The 13,997-nt window shown below is 43.6% G+C and overlaps 1 protein-coding gene across 1 annotated transcript in view; it reads left to right on the forward strand.

The window, feature by feature from the left end:
• The window catches only part of LOC309354795 (olfactory receptor 14A16-like), a gene marked incomplete at both ends in the record, with an annotated part of 31,312 nt that extends 18,151 nt beyond the window's left edge, over nt 1-13,161 (forward strand). The window contains one exon of the mRNA XM_081885065.1: nt 12,588-13,161. Within this exon, the coding sequence (XP_081741191.1) occupies nt 12,588-13,161 (574 nt within the window). The remainder of the gene's footprint in view (nt 1-12,587) is intronic.
• Between the last annotated feature and the right edge of the window lie 836 nt (nt 13,162-13,997).

Here is a 13,997-nt window from a genome sequence, read left to right on the forward strand (position 1 = left end):
TGTGGGCAGGAGGGGGGGGGGTTTGCAGTGATTTTTAGGAAGTCACTAGCTTGCATCAGGCGTCCTACTGGGAAGGCCCAGTTCTCTGAGTGCATGTTCTGAAAGTTGCGCAATAGGGGGAGTACAGGATTCATTCCTTTCAGTGTACTGACCTCATCACTGCACCAAGGATTCCCTGCTTGAGCTGCTTCAGGTCATGGCAGATGTTCTCCTGGAGACACCTAGTTTGGTTGTCCTAGGGGATTTTAACATCCATGCCGACACAACCTTACAAGGGGCTGCTCAGGACTTTGTGGAAAGCATGGCACCATGGGGCTGTCCCTGAATAGGTTTGGCCCAACTCATAGTCACAGACATGCCTTAGACCTGGTTTCACCCCTAATGATGTGGGTGATCTGACGCTAAGTAAAAGTGAAACAAAAGAAGTGTCATGGTCAGATCACTTCCTGGTGCAACTGGTTTTCTCCATGACCCTTCCCCTCTGCAGGGAGTTGGGACCAATTCGGGTGGTCTGCCCCTGCACTTAATGGATCCAAATGGTTTCCAAAGAATGGCAGGGGTTACTTTATTCCATGTTGATGGCCTTTCAGCTGATTTCCTGGTGGCCTGCTGGAATGCGGAGTTAACCAGGACTATCGACTATCTGGCTCCGAAGTGCCCTCTCCGATTGCATGGAGCCCGGACAGCCCCATGGTTTTCTCAGGAGCTGAGGGTGAGGAAACAATTTCTGAGACAGCTAGAGCACCGGTGGCAAAAACACATTCTGATTCGGACCGGACATGGGTTATAGCTCAACATCAAGCCCACCAAGTGGCAGTAAGACGGCGAAGAAGACTTTCTTCACTGCCTCTATTGCATCTGCAGAAAATAGTAACAGGAGACTCTTTTGGGTGGTTCGTAATTTAATGGAACCACCTTTATCATCGGGGCCTTGTAAAGACCCGAAGATCTCCTGCAATGATTTCGCAAAGTGAAGGTCCTGTGCGAGTTCCTGGAAGTGGTTGGAGGATGGATGGCGGCTAATGGATTGAGGTTGAATCCTGACAAGACAGAAGTACTGTTCTTGGGGGACGGGGCAGGCTGGTGTAGAAGACTCCCTAGTCCTGAAGGACCAGATGTGCAGCCTGGGAGTCATTTTCGATTCACAGCTGTCCATGGAGGCACAGGTCAATTCTGTATCCAGGGCAGCTGTCTACCAGCTCCATCCGGTACGCAGGCTGAGACCCTACCTTCCTGCGGACTGTCTCGCCAGAGTGGTGCATGCTCTAGCTATCTCCTGCTTGGACCACTGCAATGTGCTCTACGTGGGGCTACCTGGTGACTGGTGACTGGGAGCGGCCACTGAGACCATATAACACTGGTCCTTAAAGACTACATTTTTCTTTTTCAGTTTCTTTACATCTCTGATTCAAACATCTACTGATGTTTAAAACCACACTTTTCCTGTTTGTCCCTTTATTCCTGTTCTATTCCAACCTATTTCATTATTTAAAACTTTCCCTTCTCTTTTGCGCCCAGGCCCTACCATGACTTCATGCAAATCCAGGATTGTGCTGAAATATTGCAAATCTTACAATGAAGGCTTTATTAACACAAGATTGCATTTTTATATATAGGAAGAAAAATATTGCATTACAATCTCTTATCTCTTAATCTGATAAACCCACTCACCTTTTTCTGTGAGCAGTGTTGTGGCCAGGCATCTGGGACCTTACAGTGATCAAGCATGGGAGCGGAGAGTTGACGCTCCCCCCCCCCATGTCATCCTGGCTTCATCCCCAGTGCTGGATGGTGCCACACACAGCATGGCCCCACTGACCAATCAGTGCCAGTGGTGGGCATGGCAATGGGAGATTTGTTCTTTTGTGTTATTATATAAACTCATGCTGGCTAGCCTTTCCTTGAGTCCAAGACTGCATTAGTTCTGAGGGCTGCATGCCAGAGAGGGCACTGGCCAAAGCAAATGTGGGCATTGCCTCCCCATGTCCACTCTCTAGCACATCACATTGCACACATACCGCATAAATGCACAGACATAAGGACTGGCAGGCAAACACACATGCACACTCAATACAAAACACACACATTCTTGCACACACAGAAAGTCATATAGCTGGCCTCCTCTGCTAATCTGTACCAATCCACATAAACCTTCATCTGATGACTGCCCTAAACAACAGTGGAACACCAGAAGCTGCCTTATGCTGAGTCAGTTCATTGGTTCATCTATCTCAGTGTTGTCTACACTCTAACTGGCAGAGATTTTGCAGGGTTTGGCTGAAAGGGCATTGGCTGCATGCCTGCCTGGGCAGCCAGTGAGGTATAAAAGCTTGCAGTGCCTTCCTACCTCAGCACAGTCACTGGATAAGCAAACCCTCCCCCCTTGTTGTTAACCTTTCTTACCTTCCAGATCAATCTTGTTGGGTTTTAAATGTTCTTTGCTTTTCAGGTTCCTGCTTTAACAATGCTTTATTCCTTTCATTCACAGTTTAACTATATTTTGTTTCCCATATATCTCTTGACCTTGCTATGGTTGCAAATGGTTGCCGTATGTGGAGCCATGAAGGAATTTCCCTGTAGACAAATTGGCCAGTCTAGAGGTTTTGCCTTCCCTATAGAAAATTGTTTAGGCATTGGATGGAATCTTAGTCTTCAAAGGTGGGGTGAAGGGGTGTATCACCCAGTAGGGATCCAGTGGCGAATTCAGGGTACCCTGTTAAAGGGGTCTCGATGGATGTCCCTGTCCAGAAGCCAAATATGGGGCAGACAGGTCATAGGGCTTCCAGCGGTGGCCTTAGGATGGCCAACTCATTAGACTGATGTCTTGGGGAGACCATCATCCTAACATGACCCTGTAGTGGTTCCAGTCCTCCAGCAGGAGGCTGGAATGGATATGCACTCAATGCCTGAGCCAAAATTTCATCTACCGTATTTTTCGCTCTATAGGGCACACCTTTCCATAGGGCACACCTAGTTTTCAGAGGGGGAAATCAAGGAAAAATTTTGAACCCCCCCCCCAGCTCTGGGAGCAGCAGACAGGCTGCACGCAGCCTGTGCACTTCTCCCAGACCTCCCTGCTATTGCGGGAGGTGGGGGAATTCCCCCATCTCCTGCAAAAGCCCACAGGAGGGAGAAGGGACTGACTCGGTCAGTCAGTCCCTTCTCCCTCCTTGGGGAAAAGCCCCCAAGAGCAGTGCGCTCTTTAAAGGCTGTGCGGCTCCTGTGGGCTTTTCTACGAGGCAGGGCAATTCCCCCACCTCATAGAAAAGCCCGCAGAAGCCGCGCAGCCTTTAAAGAGCATGAATCATAGAATCATAGAATCATAGAATCATAGAGTTGGAAGAGACCACAAGGGCCATCGAGTCCAACCCCCTGCCAAGCAGGGAGGTGGGTGAATTCCCCCATCTCCTGCAAAAGCCCACAGGAGCCACACACCCTTTAAAGAGCGCGCGGCTCCTGCGGGTTTTTCCACCAAGCTTGTGGGGCTGGCGGTAGGGGGAAGCGCTGCTTTCCCCCACCGCCAACCTCAAAGACCAGACTCTCCTGGCTTCAGCGAAAGCAACGCAAAGCCTCTGGAGCGCAGGCTTCAGAGGCTTCACGTTGCTATCGCTGAAGCCAGGGAGCCTGCATTCGCTCCATAGGACGCACACACATTTTCTCTTCATTTTTGGAGGGGAAAAAGTGCGTCCTATAGAGCGAAAAATACGGTATATCTGTAATGAATAAAGTTGTGGCCATTTAAAATCCAGATAGTTGTTTGAATTATTAAACATATTTTACATGTAGAGACTGAGCCAGGGGTTGGCAACAATACGACTGGGCTTGCAAATTATTATATTTTATTAAATTTATGTTCTGCCCTTCAGCCCAAGTTCATAGGGTGGTCTACACTATAAAAATACAAAACACATAACAATAAGCAAACAAAGCAGCTCTGCTGAGGACAGGACTCAGCAAAAGACCTTAACCTAAGAATGTATGTGACAAGCAGGCTAATATGGGTAGTTACAAAGGCAAGTTCCAGTGCCATCCACTTATAATTGGAATAACATGACTCCATCTGGCAGCCAAGTTCTGCACCAACTAAGGCTTCTTAGTCATATTTAAGGGAAACACCATGTGTAATGCAATGCAGCAGTTCAATAAGAAGGTTAACAGAGCATGGACTGCTGTGAAAGCCTAGCTCTATGCGGTAATGGCCACTGCTGAATAATCCGCCAAAACTTATAGAATATACTCCATCCCACCAAATGACAATGTTAGATCAAATAACATTGATAGAAGTTTTTCAGCATGGTTTTAGAGAAGCCCTCAATTGCCTCACTTTATTGATAGAAGTGCTTCTCAGTCTTGCCAGTACCTGCCAGCAGGGTCCCTTCCCATTCCCTTCTGCTGAGAAAATCTATAGCATAGAGTCAAGCTGAATAAGGCTGTGGGTAAGACAGGTCTTCAGCTTTGTACCAAGTAACTCACAGTAATTTCAGACATATGATTTAAAGTAATTTAAAGTCTTCACATGAGGAAATTGAAAAATAATAGATCACATTCAAATTACATATAAAACGCCCCAGAAGCAAATGGGGAAAAGATTTGGAGCAATTTGCATTTAAAGGCAAAGCTTCCTAATTTACACTTCCCAAGACAATAGGTTTTTTGCGGGTTTTTAAATTGTCAACAGGTGTCGAAATATAACCAATCAGATGCCCTTTTCCTGGTATGTGGCCAGCACCAAATATACAGTATATCTCCCTTCAGAATTCTGGTACATCCTGACCCCAGGGCTTTTCTTCAACCGGAACTCATTGGAACTCAGTTCCAGCACCCATCAGGTGGGCACCATTGCTATTGCAAGGGAGGGGTTCATGGTGAGTTCCAGCACCTCTTTTTCTAGAAAAATATCACTGCTGACTCCATTTAAGTGGGACAAGATCTGGGAAAACCCTAAATATACAGAACTGGGTATAACTTAAAGAACTTAAAGGATATATAACTAAAATAAATAAATAAATTATGAAATATTATTCCAATATGTGATCACAGTGGGGAGACTAAACATGGACATGGACAGAAGACTTTACTATTAATCAATATGAATGGTGGTAGGAATTAATGGAGGTAAAGTTGACCTAATTGAATTTTCAACCACATTGAAGTCAAGGACATGAAATCTCTGGGCTACACTACAATGTGATAATAGAATGATACCAGTCACAAGCATCCACTGTGTGCATCATATGTGAGGTTTGGATTGTTTGAAATGTCCGAATTTGTGCAGCGTCCCTCACTTTTTTTTTCTTAAGTGGAAGAATCATGCTGGCCAGGCTTTTACATTTATTGTTTTCCACACAGAATATCGACCTTGTATGTGAAGCAATATATGTTGGGGAGAGCACAGTGCTCCTTTGTCATAAAAATAGGAACACTCCTCATGTGTTTTACATGAGACATATTTCGATCCATAGATAATTTCTCTTGGGACCACTACTATTGAATGCTACTGGGATTTGTTGTTTCTCCAAGAACACATGCAGAGTGTAGAGTCATAAAACCTTGGCACTACAAGGTACATATTTACCCACACAGAAGATATGGAAAATCCAGAAACTCGTTTTAGAGATTTTGACTTTATTTTCATGAAATACAAATGAAGAAATCAAGCAAGACTAATGACAATGCAGCATGCAAAGGTAAAAAAGAAGGAAAGAATAAACTCTCCCTGCTAGTGTTATCCCCATTGTCATGCCTGGACTGCTTAATACTGGCAGTAAATATTCTGTAGCTGCTGTATTTTTATGGTAAAGTGCAGTAACCTGGTTTCTGCATGCATCTGTTCATGTGGTATGGACTCCATACAGAAAGCAAAAGATCTGTGATTATTGAAAAGCAATCCCATTTAAATTCAATGTGACTGACTGCTAGATATGTGTACATAGGATTGCACCCTTACCTAAGCACATGCACCTTGCATTTTTGTATGTGAATATAGCAGACTGAACACAGTGGGATCTACTTCTGAGTGCACACACTTGCACTATTTAAATGCCCTGTGTATGCACACTTCTCTTTTGCTGAATGCAAACTTCTTCTACTTTCTCTTACACACAAAAACATACACAGTGTCCTATCTCCTCACAGGAACACAAACGTATGTTGTCTTTAATTTTCACAAATCTCTTCATCTCATCTCATTTGTTAGACTCGGTGTGTGTGTGTGTGTGTGTGTGCCCTTTTTCAGCACACTATGTGCACCTGTGTCCCCCACCCCCACCAAATAGTGACTCTGAAGTATCAGCTGTACGATTCAACACTTAATTTAGATATATTACCTAAAATAGTCACTAGTTCCCAAATAATGATTCTTTAATGACACATATAATTCAATAATCAAACCATCTCCTGTTTTACGATCAGAATTAAGATCTATATAGCTTTGAAAATAAAAATTGCTGAAAGAATTGTTAACCAATGAGTAGAGTTTATTAGATCGGGATTACTCATAACTGGACAGCAGGCCTCCTTTCCAGCAAATGTCATTGGAATATGTGGGAATAAAGTTGGCAGCATATTGGGGATCCCCATTGAAGGGAAAGGACAGTATCCTTTACTGGTATGTATAGGTACAATGGGGAGGGGGGCTTTTTATATGTTATAAATTTATTCAATGTGACCATTTCCAAAAACTTGGTGTTAAGCTGTACTTCCAGACATGTTAGTTATGTCTAATTTGTTGCAGGAAAACCAACATAGGACAGATCCAAGCTATACACTGAAAGCAAACTTAACTCACACTTAAAGCACATGTTTAAAGGTTCTTTGGGGAGAAGTCATGTGTTTCAAATGATCTTGGATATGCTTTCAAATGTATAACATGAAATGACCTATAGATTTCTGTGGCACTTTAAAGTTTAACAGAATTGTGGCATAGACTTTGTGGCATGGTGGAACATAAACTTTAATGAACTGAGAGCCTTTTGATTGACCAAAACAAAGTCCCTGAAAGCATATTTTCTGTCTTTTGCTCTTCTTTTTACATTTATATCCTTTTTTTCACATAGTTCCATGTACTTGGCATATCCATGTAGGGACTTGAGAGATCCTTGCTGGAACATCTGTAGAACTGCTGCCAGTCCGTGTAGACAGTTTTCAGTTAGATAGACCAAAGTTCTGACTCAGAGTTAAGTAACTTCATTTATTCCCATGTTTCTTTTTTGGGTAGCAGCAAACTGTGTTTAGGAGCAATGAGAGGTCCATGAGTTCTTCTCCAGTTCTTCCCCAGTTCAGATTTTACCCTGAACCAGAAAAGAATTTTCAGGCTTTTGAAATGCTTTCCTTTTCTTTGACTCAAGCAGCTGAGTCTTTGAAGGTTGTAAACTACAACCTGGCAACCACAGCAAAATTTTATGTATTTCTATTCAAAAGCATATAGGGTTGCAACTCTAATTGTTTGAAGTCTCTTTTCTTCCATAAAGCTGTCTATCATAACGGGGATGATATACCTGCTTTTTCATTAGCTAAATGCATATATATATATATATATATATATATATATATATATATATATATATATTTGCTTTCGTAGATTTTCACGGGTACAGGAATGCAGGTTTTGGTGTCCTCGGGTGTCTTCCCGTGTAAAAGTTGGGGTGTCTAGGCGACGTTTCGACGAGGTCTCACTCGTCATCTTCAGGCTGGTGCTTTCGGCTTCTTGTTACTGGAACAGAGCAGGATCAAGAAGTGTTTGAGTTCCTATAAATACTGTTGAGGGGGTGTGGTGTATAGCCTCCAATGTTCTGGGCAGAGAGGAAGTTCCCAGGCTAGTGTGCCTTTTCTTCTTTTGTTCCTTAATTACTTGAGGGATATCTTGAGTGATTTCTTGAGTGATATCCTGAGTACCACTTAGGTGGGTCATTAGGTGTGGATTAGTTGCTAAAGTCTTTGTGTCTTGACCTCTAGAACTTTGTGAAGAGTTTTTCTGAGAAGATGGCTGTACTGCACTTAGTTGTGCTCTGGCTTGGCTTCGTGTATAGGGGCGAGCTGTGGTTTTGTGGCCTGTGTCAGCCAGATCTGTGTAGGGATTGCAGGGGGGTGCAGCATCCGGAGGTGCCACCATGGTTTGGCTACTGGATGGTGTCTGTAATTTATCTGTGGAGAGGGTCTGGGTTTGGGTCTGGTGTGGTTGATTGGTGATGGCGTTCTGTGTGCCTCTGGATCTGGTGTCAGTTTTTGTGGGGAGGGCTAATTTCCAGATGTCTGGCAAGCGGGATGTGTCGTCACGCTTGTTCATGTTGTGAGGGTGTTTCTCTATCTCGATGGCTTCCATGATTATTCTCTTGTGGTGATGTTCCATGTTAAAGAGCAATTTGGAATCTGCAAAATTAATGACCTAATGACCCACCTAAGTGGTACTCAGGATATCACTCAAGAAATCACTCAAGATATCCCTCAAGTAATTAAGGAACAAAAGAAGAAAAGGCACACTAGCCTGGGAACTTCCTCTCTGCCCAGAACATTGGAGGCTATACACCACACCCCCTCAACAGTATTTATAGGAACTCAAACACTTCTTGATCCTGCTCTGTTCCAGTAACAAGAAGCCGAAAGCACCAGCCTGAAGATGACGAGTGAGACCTCGTCGAAACGTCGCCTAGACACCCCAACTTTTACACGGGAAGACACCCGAGGACACCAAAACCTGCATATATATATATATATATATATATATTTGCTTTCGTAGATTTTCACGGGTACAGGAATGCAGGTTTTGGTGTCCTATACACCACACCCCCTCAACAGTATTTATAGGAACTCAAACACTGAGATCCTGCTCTGTTCCAGTAACAAGAAGCCGAAAGCACCAGCCTGAAGATGACGAGTGAGACCTCGTCGAAACGTCGCCTAGACACCCCAACTTTTACACGGGAAGACACCCGAGGACACCAAAACCTGCATATATATATATATATATATATATATATATATGCTTTCGTAGATTTTCACGGGTACAGGAATGCAGGTTTTGGTGTCCTCGGGTGTCTTCCCGTGTAAAAGTTGGGGTGTCTAGGCGACGTTTCGACGAGGTCTCACTCGTCATCTTCAGGCTGGTGCTTTCGGCTTCTTGTTACTGGAACAGAGCAGGATCTCAGTGTTTGAGTTCCTATAAATACTGTTGAGGGGGTGTGGTGTATAGCCTCCAATGTTCTGGGCAGAGAGGAAGTTCCCAGGCTAGTGTGCCTTTTCTTCTTTTGTTCCTTAATTACTTGAGGGATATCTTGAGTGATTTCTTGAGTGATATCCTGAGTACCACTTAGGTGGGTCATTAGGTGTGGATTAGTTGCTAAAGTCTTTGTGTCTTGACCTCTTGAACTTTGTGAAGAGTTTTTCTGAGAAGATGGCTGTACTGCACTTAGTTGTGCTCTGGCTTGGCTTCGTGTATAGGGGCGAGCTGTGGTTTTGTGGCCTGTGTCAGCCAGATCTGTGTAGGGATTGCAGGGGGGTGCAGCATCCGGAGGTGCCACCATGGTTTGGCTACTGGATGGTGTCTGTAATTTATCCTCACAACATGAACAAGCGTGACGACACATCCCGCTTGCCAGACATCTGGAAATTAGCCCTCCCCACAAAAACTGACACCAGATCCAGAGGCACACAGAACGCCATCACCAATCAACCACACCAGACCCAAACCCAGACCCTCTCCACAGATAAATTACAGACACCATCCAGTAGCCAAACCATGGTGGCACCTCCGGATGCTGCACCCCCCTGCAATCCCTACACAGATCTGGCTGACACAGGCCACAAAACCACAGCTCGCCCCTATACACGAAGCCAAGCCAGAGCACAACTAAGTGCAGTACAGCCATCTTCTCAGAAAAACTCTTCACAAAGTTCAAGAGGTCAAGACACAAAGACTTTAGCAACTAATCCACACCTAATGACCCACCTAAGTGGTACTCAGGATATCACTCAAGAAATCACTCAAGATATCCCTCAAGTAATTAAGGAACAAAAGAAGAAAAGGCACACTAGCCTGGGAACTTCCTCTCTGCCCAGAACATTGGAGGCTATACACCACACCCCCTCAACAGTATTTATAGGAACTCAAACACTGAGATCCTGCTCTGTTCCAGTAACAAGAAGCCGAAAGCACCAGCCTGAAGATGACGAGTGAGACCTCGTCGAAACGTCGCCTAGACACCCCAACTTTTACACGGGAAGACACCCGAGGACACCAAAACCTGCATATATATATATATATATATATATATATATATATATATATATATATATATTTGCTTTCGTAGATTTTCACGGGTACAGGAATGCAGGTTTTGGTGTCCTCGGGTGTCTTCCCGTGTAAAAGTTGGGGTGTCTAGGCGACGTTTCGACGTGGTCTCACTCGTCATCTTCAGGCTGGTGCTTTCGGCTTCTTGTTACTGGACCAGAGCAGGATCTCAGTGTTTGAGTTCCTATAAATACTGTTGAGGGGGTGTGGTGTATAGCCTCCAATGTTCTGGGCAGAGAGGAAGTTCCCAGGCTAGTGTGCCTTTTCTTCTTTTGTTCCTTAATTACTTGAGGGATATCTTGAGTGATTTCTTGAGTGATATCCTGAGTACCACTTAGGTGGGTCATTAGGTGTGGATTAGTTGCTAAAGTCTTTGTGTCTTGACCTCTTGAACTTTGTGAAGAGTTTTTCTGAGAAGATGGCTGTACTGCACTTAGTTGTGCTCTGGCTTGGCTTCGTGTATAGGGGCGAGCTGTGGTTTTGTGGCCTGTGTCAGCCAGATCTGTGTAGGGATTGCAGGGGGGTGCAGCATCCGGAGGTGCCACCATGGTTTGGCTACTGGATTGTGTCTGTAATTTGTCTGTGGAGAGGGTCTGGGTTTGGGTCTGGTGTGGTTGATTGGTGATAGCGTTCTGTGTGCCTCTGGATCTGGTGTCAGTTTTTGTGGGGAGGGCTAATTTCCAGATGTCTGGCAAGCGGCAAGATGTCTGGCAAGATGTCTGCCCTTATATCAAGGGCACTACAGATAAAATTAGCAAAATCCTCCATAAACACAATATCAAAACAGCCTTTTGCACCAACCAAAAAATAGCCAATATCCTCAGAAACCCCAAGGATAAAATCCAGTTGGAAAACCAAGGGGTCTATGAAATACCCTGCAAAGTCTGCCCAGCCACGTACATTGGACAAACAAACAGACGAATAAATGCACGTATCGCAGAACACAAGAATGCCGTCAAAAAAGAAGAAAAAACTTCCTCTCTTTTCCAACACATGAAAGAAACAGGACACGAAATTAATTTTGCAGATTCCAAATTGCTCTTTAACATGGAACATCACCACAAGAGAATAATCATGGAAGCCATCGAGATAGAGAAACACCCTCACAACATGAACAAGCGTGACGACACATCCCGCTTGCCAGACATCTGGAAATTAGCCCTCCCCACAAAAACTGACACCAGATCCAGAGGCACACAGAACGCTATCACCAATCAACCACACCAGACCCAAACCCAGACCCTCTCCACAGACAAATTACAGACACCATCCAGTAGCCAAACCATGGTGGCACCTCCGGATGCTGCACCCCCCTGCAATCCCTACACAGATCTGGCTGACACAGGCCACAAAACCACAGCTCGCCCCTATACACGAAGCCAAGCCAGAGCACAACTAAGTGCAGTACAGCCATCTTCTCAGAAAAACTCTTCACAAAGTTCAAGAGGTCAAGACACAAAGACTTTAGCAACTAATCCACACCTAATGACCCACCTAAGTGGTACTCAGGATATCACTCAAGAAATCACTCAAGATATCCCTCAAGTAATTAAGGAACAAAAGAAGAAAAGGCACACTAGCCTGGGAACTTCCTCTCTGCCCAGAACATTGGAGGCTATACACCACACCCCCTCAACAGTATTTATAGGAACTCAAACACTGAGATCCTGCTCTGGTCCAGTAACAAGAAGCCGAAAGCACCAGCCTGAAGATGACGAGTGAGACCTCGTCGAAACGTCGCCTAGACACCCCAACTTTTACACGGGAAGACACCCGAGGACACCAAAACCTGCATATATATATATATATATATATTGCTTCATTTCTATCGTTACTAATTGTGACAGATCATGAAAAATGTTAATAAATTGCTGAATACATGCATTAAATAAGCTCTTTCTCTCTCTTTTGTATCAGCAGCCATGCCACATCTGTAGGAGAAAATGCCTAATTCAACTGTCCTTCCTACTTTTCTTCTCTTGGATTTTTCTGACAACTGGGAGCAAAACGTTTTGTACTTCACTCTTTTTTTAGTGATTTACTTGGCAGCCTTGACAGCAAATTTTCTTATCATCTCAGCAGTTTCCCTGGATCAACAGCTTCATACCCCCATGTACTTTTTCTTGGTGAATTTATCTGTTGTTGACCTTGGTTCCATTTCTGTCACCATCCCCAATGCCATGATCAATTCACTTTGGAACACTAGAGAGATTTCATTTTCTGGGTGTGTTGCACAAGTGTATTCTCTGTTCTTCTTCTTGATCTCAGATTTGTTTTTGCTCACAGGCATGGCGTATGATAGGTATGTTGCCATCTGTGACCCACTGCACTATGAGACAGTGATGGGCAGGAAAGCCTGCATCCAGATGGCAGCCAGTGCGTGGATAGCTGGCCTTCTTTACTCGGCCTTACACACCGGTAGCACTTTTGCCATCACCTTCTGCTCCAACATCATCAACCAGTTCTTCTGTGAAATTCCACAACTGCTGAAAATTTCCTGTGATAATTTGTACCTCATTGAAGTTGGAGTTATTGCTTTCAGTGCATTTATAGTCTTTACCTGTTTTGGTTTCATAGTTGTTTCCTATGTGCAGATTTTTAAGTCAGTGCTCAGAATCCCTACTACTCAAGGACGGAATAAGGCCTTCTCAACTTGCCTACCACATCTCATTGTTGTCTCCTTATTTATAAGTACTGGTGCCGTTGCCTACTTGAAGCCTGTCTCAGGTGCACCTTCAGATCTTGATCTGGTGATTTCTGTATTATATTCTGTAGTACCTCCACTGATGAATCCAGTTATTTATACCATGAGGAACAGGGACATCAAAGTTGCACTTTGCAAAATGTTTCAGTACATTGTTTCTTACAGGAAATAAGGAAGCTTTTCCCACTGTGAATCCAGTATCCAGCCCTGTGAGGTTTAATTAGAAACAATGCACTTTGATAGGCAAATGCCAGAATGAAACGGAACATAACATAGATATGTGTTTGCATGTATCAATCTATCTAGTCATCCTCACCCATTTAAACTATTGCACTGAAGTTATTTGAATCCTTTGAGTTCAGTCCTGAGTATGAGTAACAACGGATGCATTTTGTCAAAAGTTCATCACTGTTACAGGCGCCACATAATATATGTTCTGCATTTGTAAGAAATATATATATACTAGAGTGGTGGCACCTATACTGTGGAACTCCCTGCCTACTGACATCAGGCAGGTGCCTTCACTGTACTCTTTTGGATGCCTGCTGAAAATATTTTTGGCTAGATAAGCCTACACAGAGGATTGAAATGGCGATGTGTTTTCAGTTTATTGCTCAGTTTTTTAATTTAAAAAAATGTTTTAGTTGTTTTTACTAGTAATATTGCTGTTTTATTCTTTCTTTAACTCACTTTGAAGTTTTCTACAGTCAAGCACAATATAAATTTTATGAAATAAATAAAATTAATTTTTAAAAATGATCTTTTAATCTCCCACTGACATTAGTCACCTATATACATAAAAATCCAAGGCTCACATCACACAGACCCTATTGGAGGATGTGTAGTGCAGCATCAAAGTCCTAGATTGTATTAAGTCAGCTCTAACCATGTAGTAGTCTGACCTTGCACTCTGTAGGAAACTGTACTTTCTTATAAATTCATTGAATATGGTTGTCAGCAATAATATTAATGTGGGTATTGCTTAACACGGAGTAGGAATCCATTTAC

The sequence above is a fragment of the Podarcis melisellensis genome, assembly GCF_964234715.1.
Source record: "Podarcis melisellensis genome assembly, chromosome: 13".
In the NCBI taxonomy this organism is placed as follows: Eukaryota; Metazoa; Chordata; class Lepidosauria; order Squamata; family Lacertidae; genus Podarcis; species Podarcis melisellensis.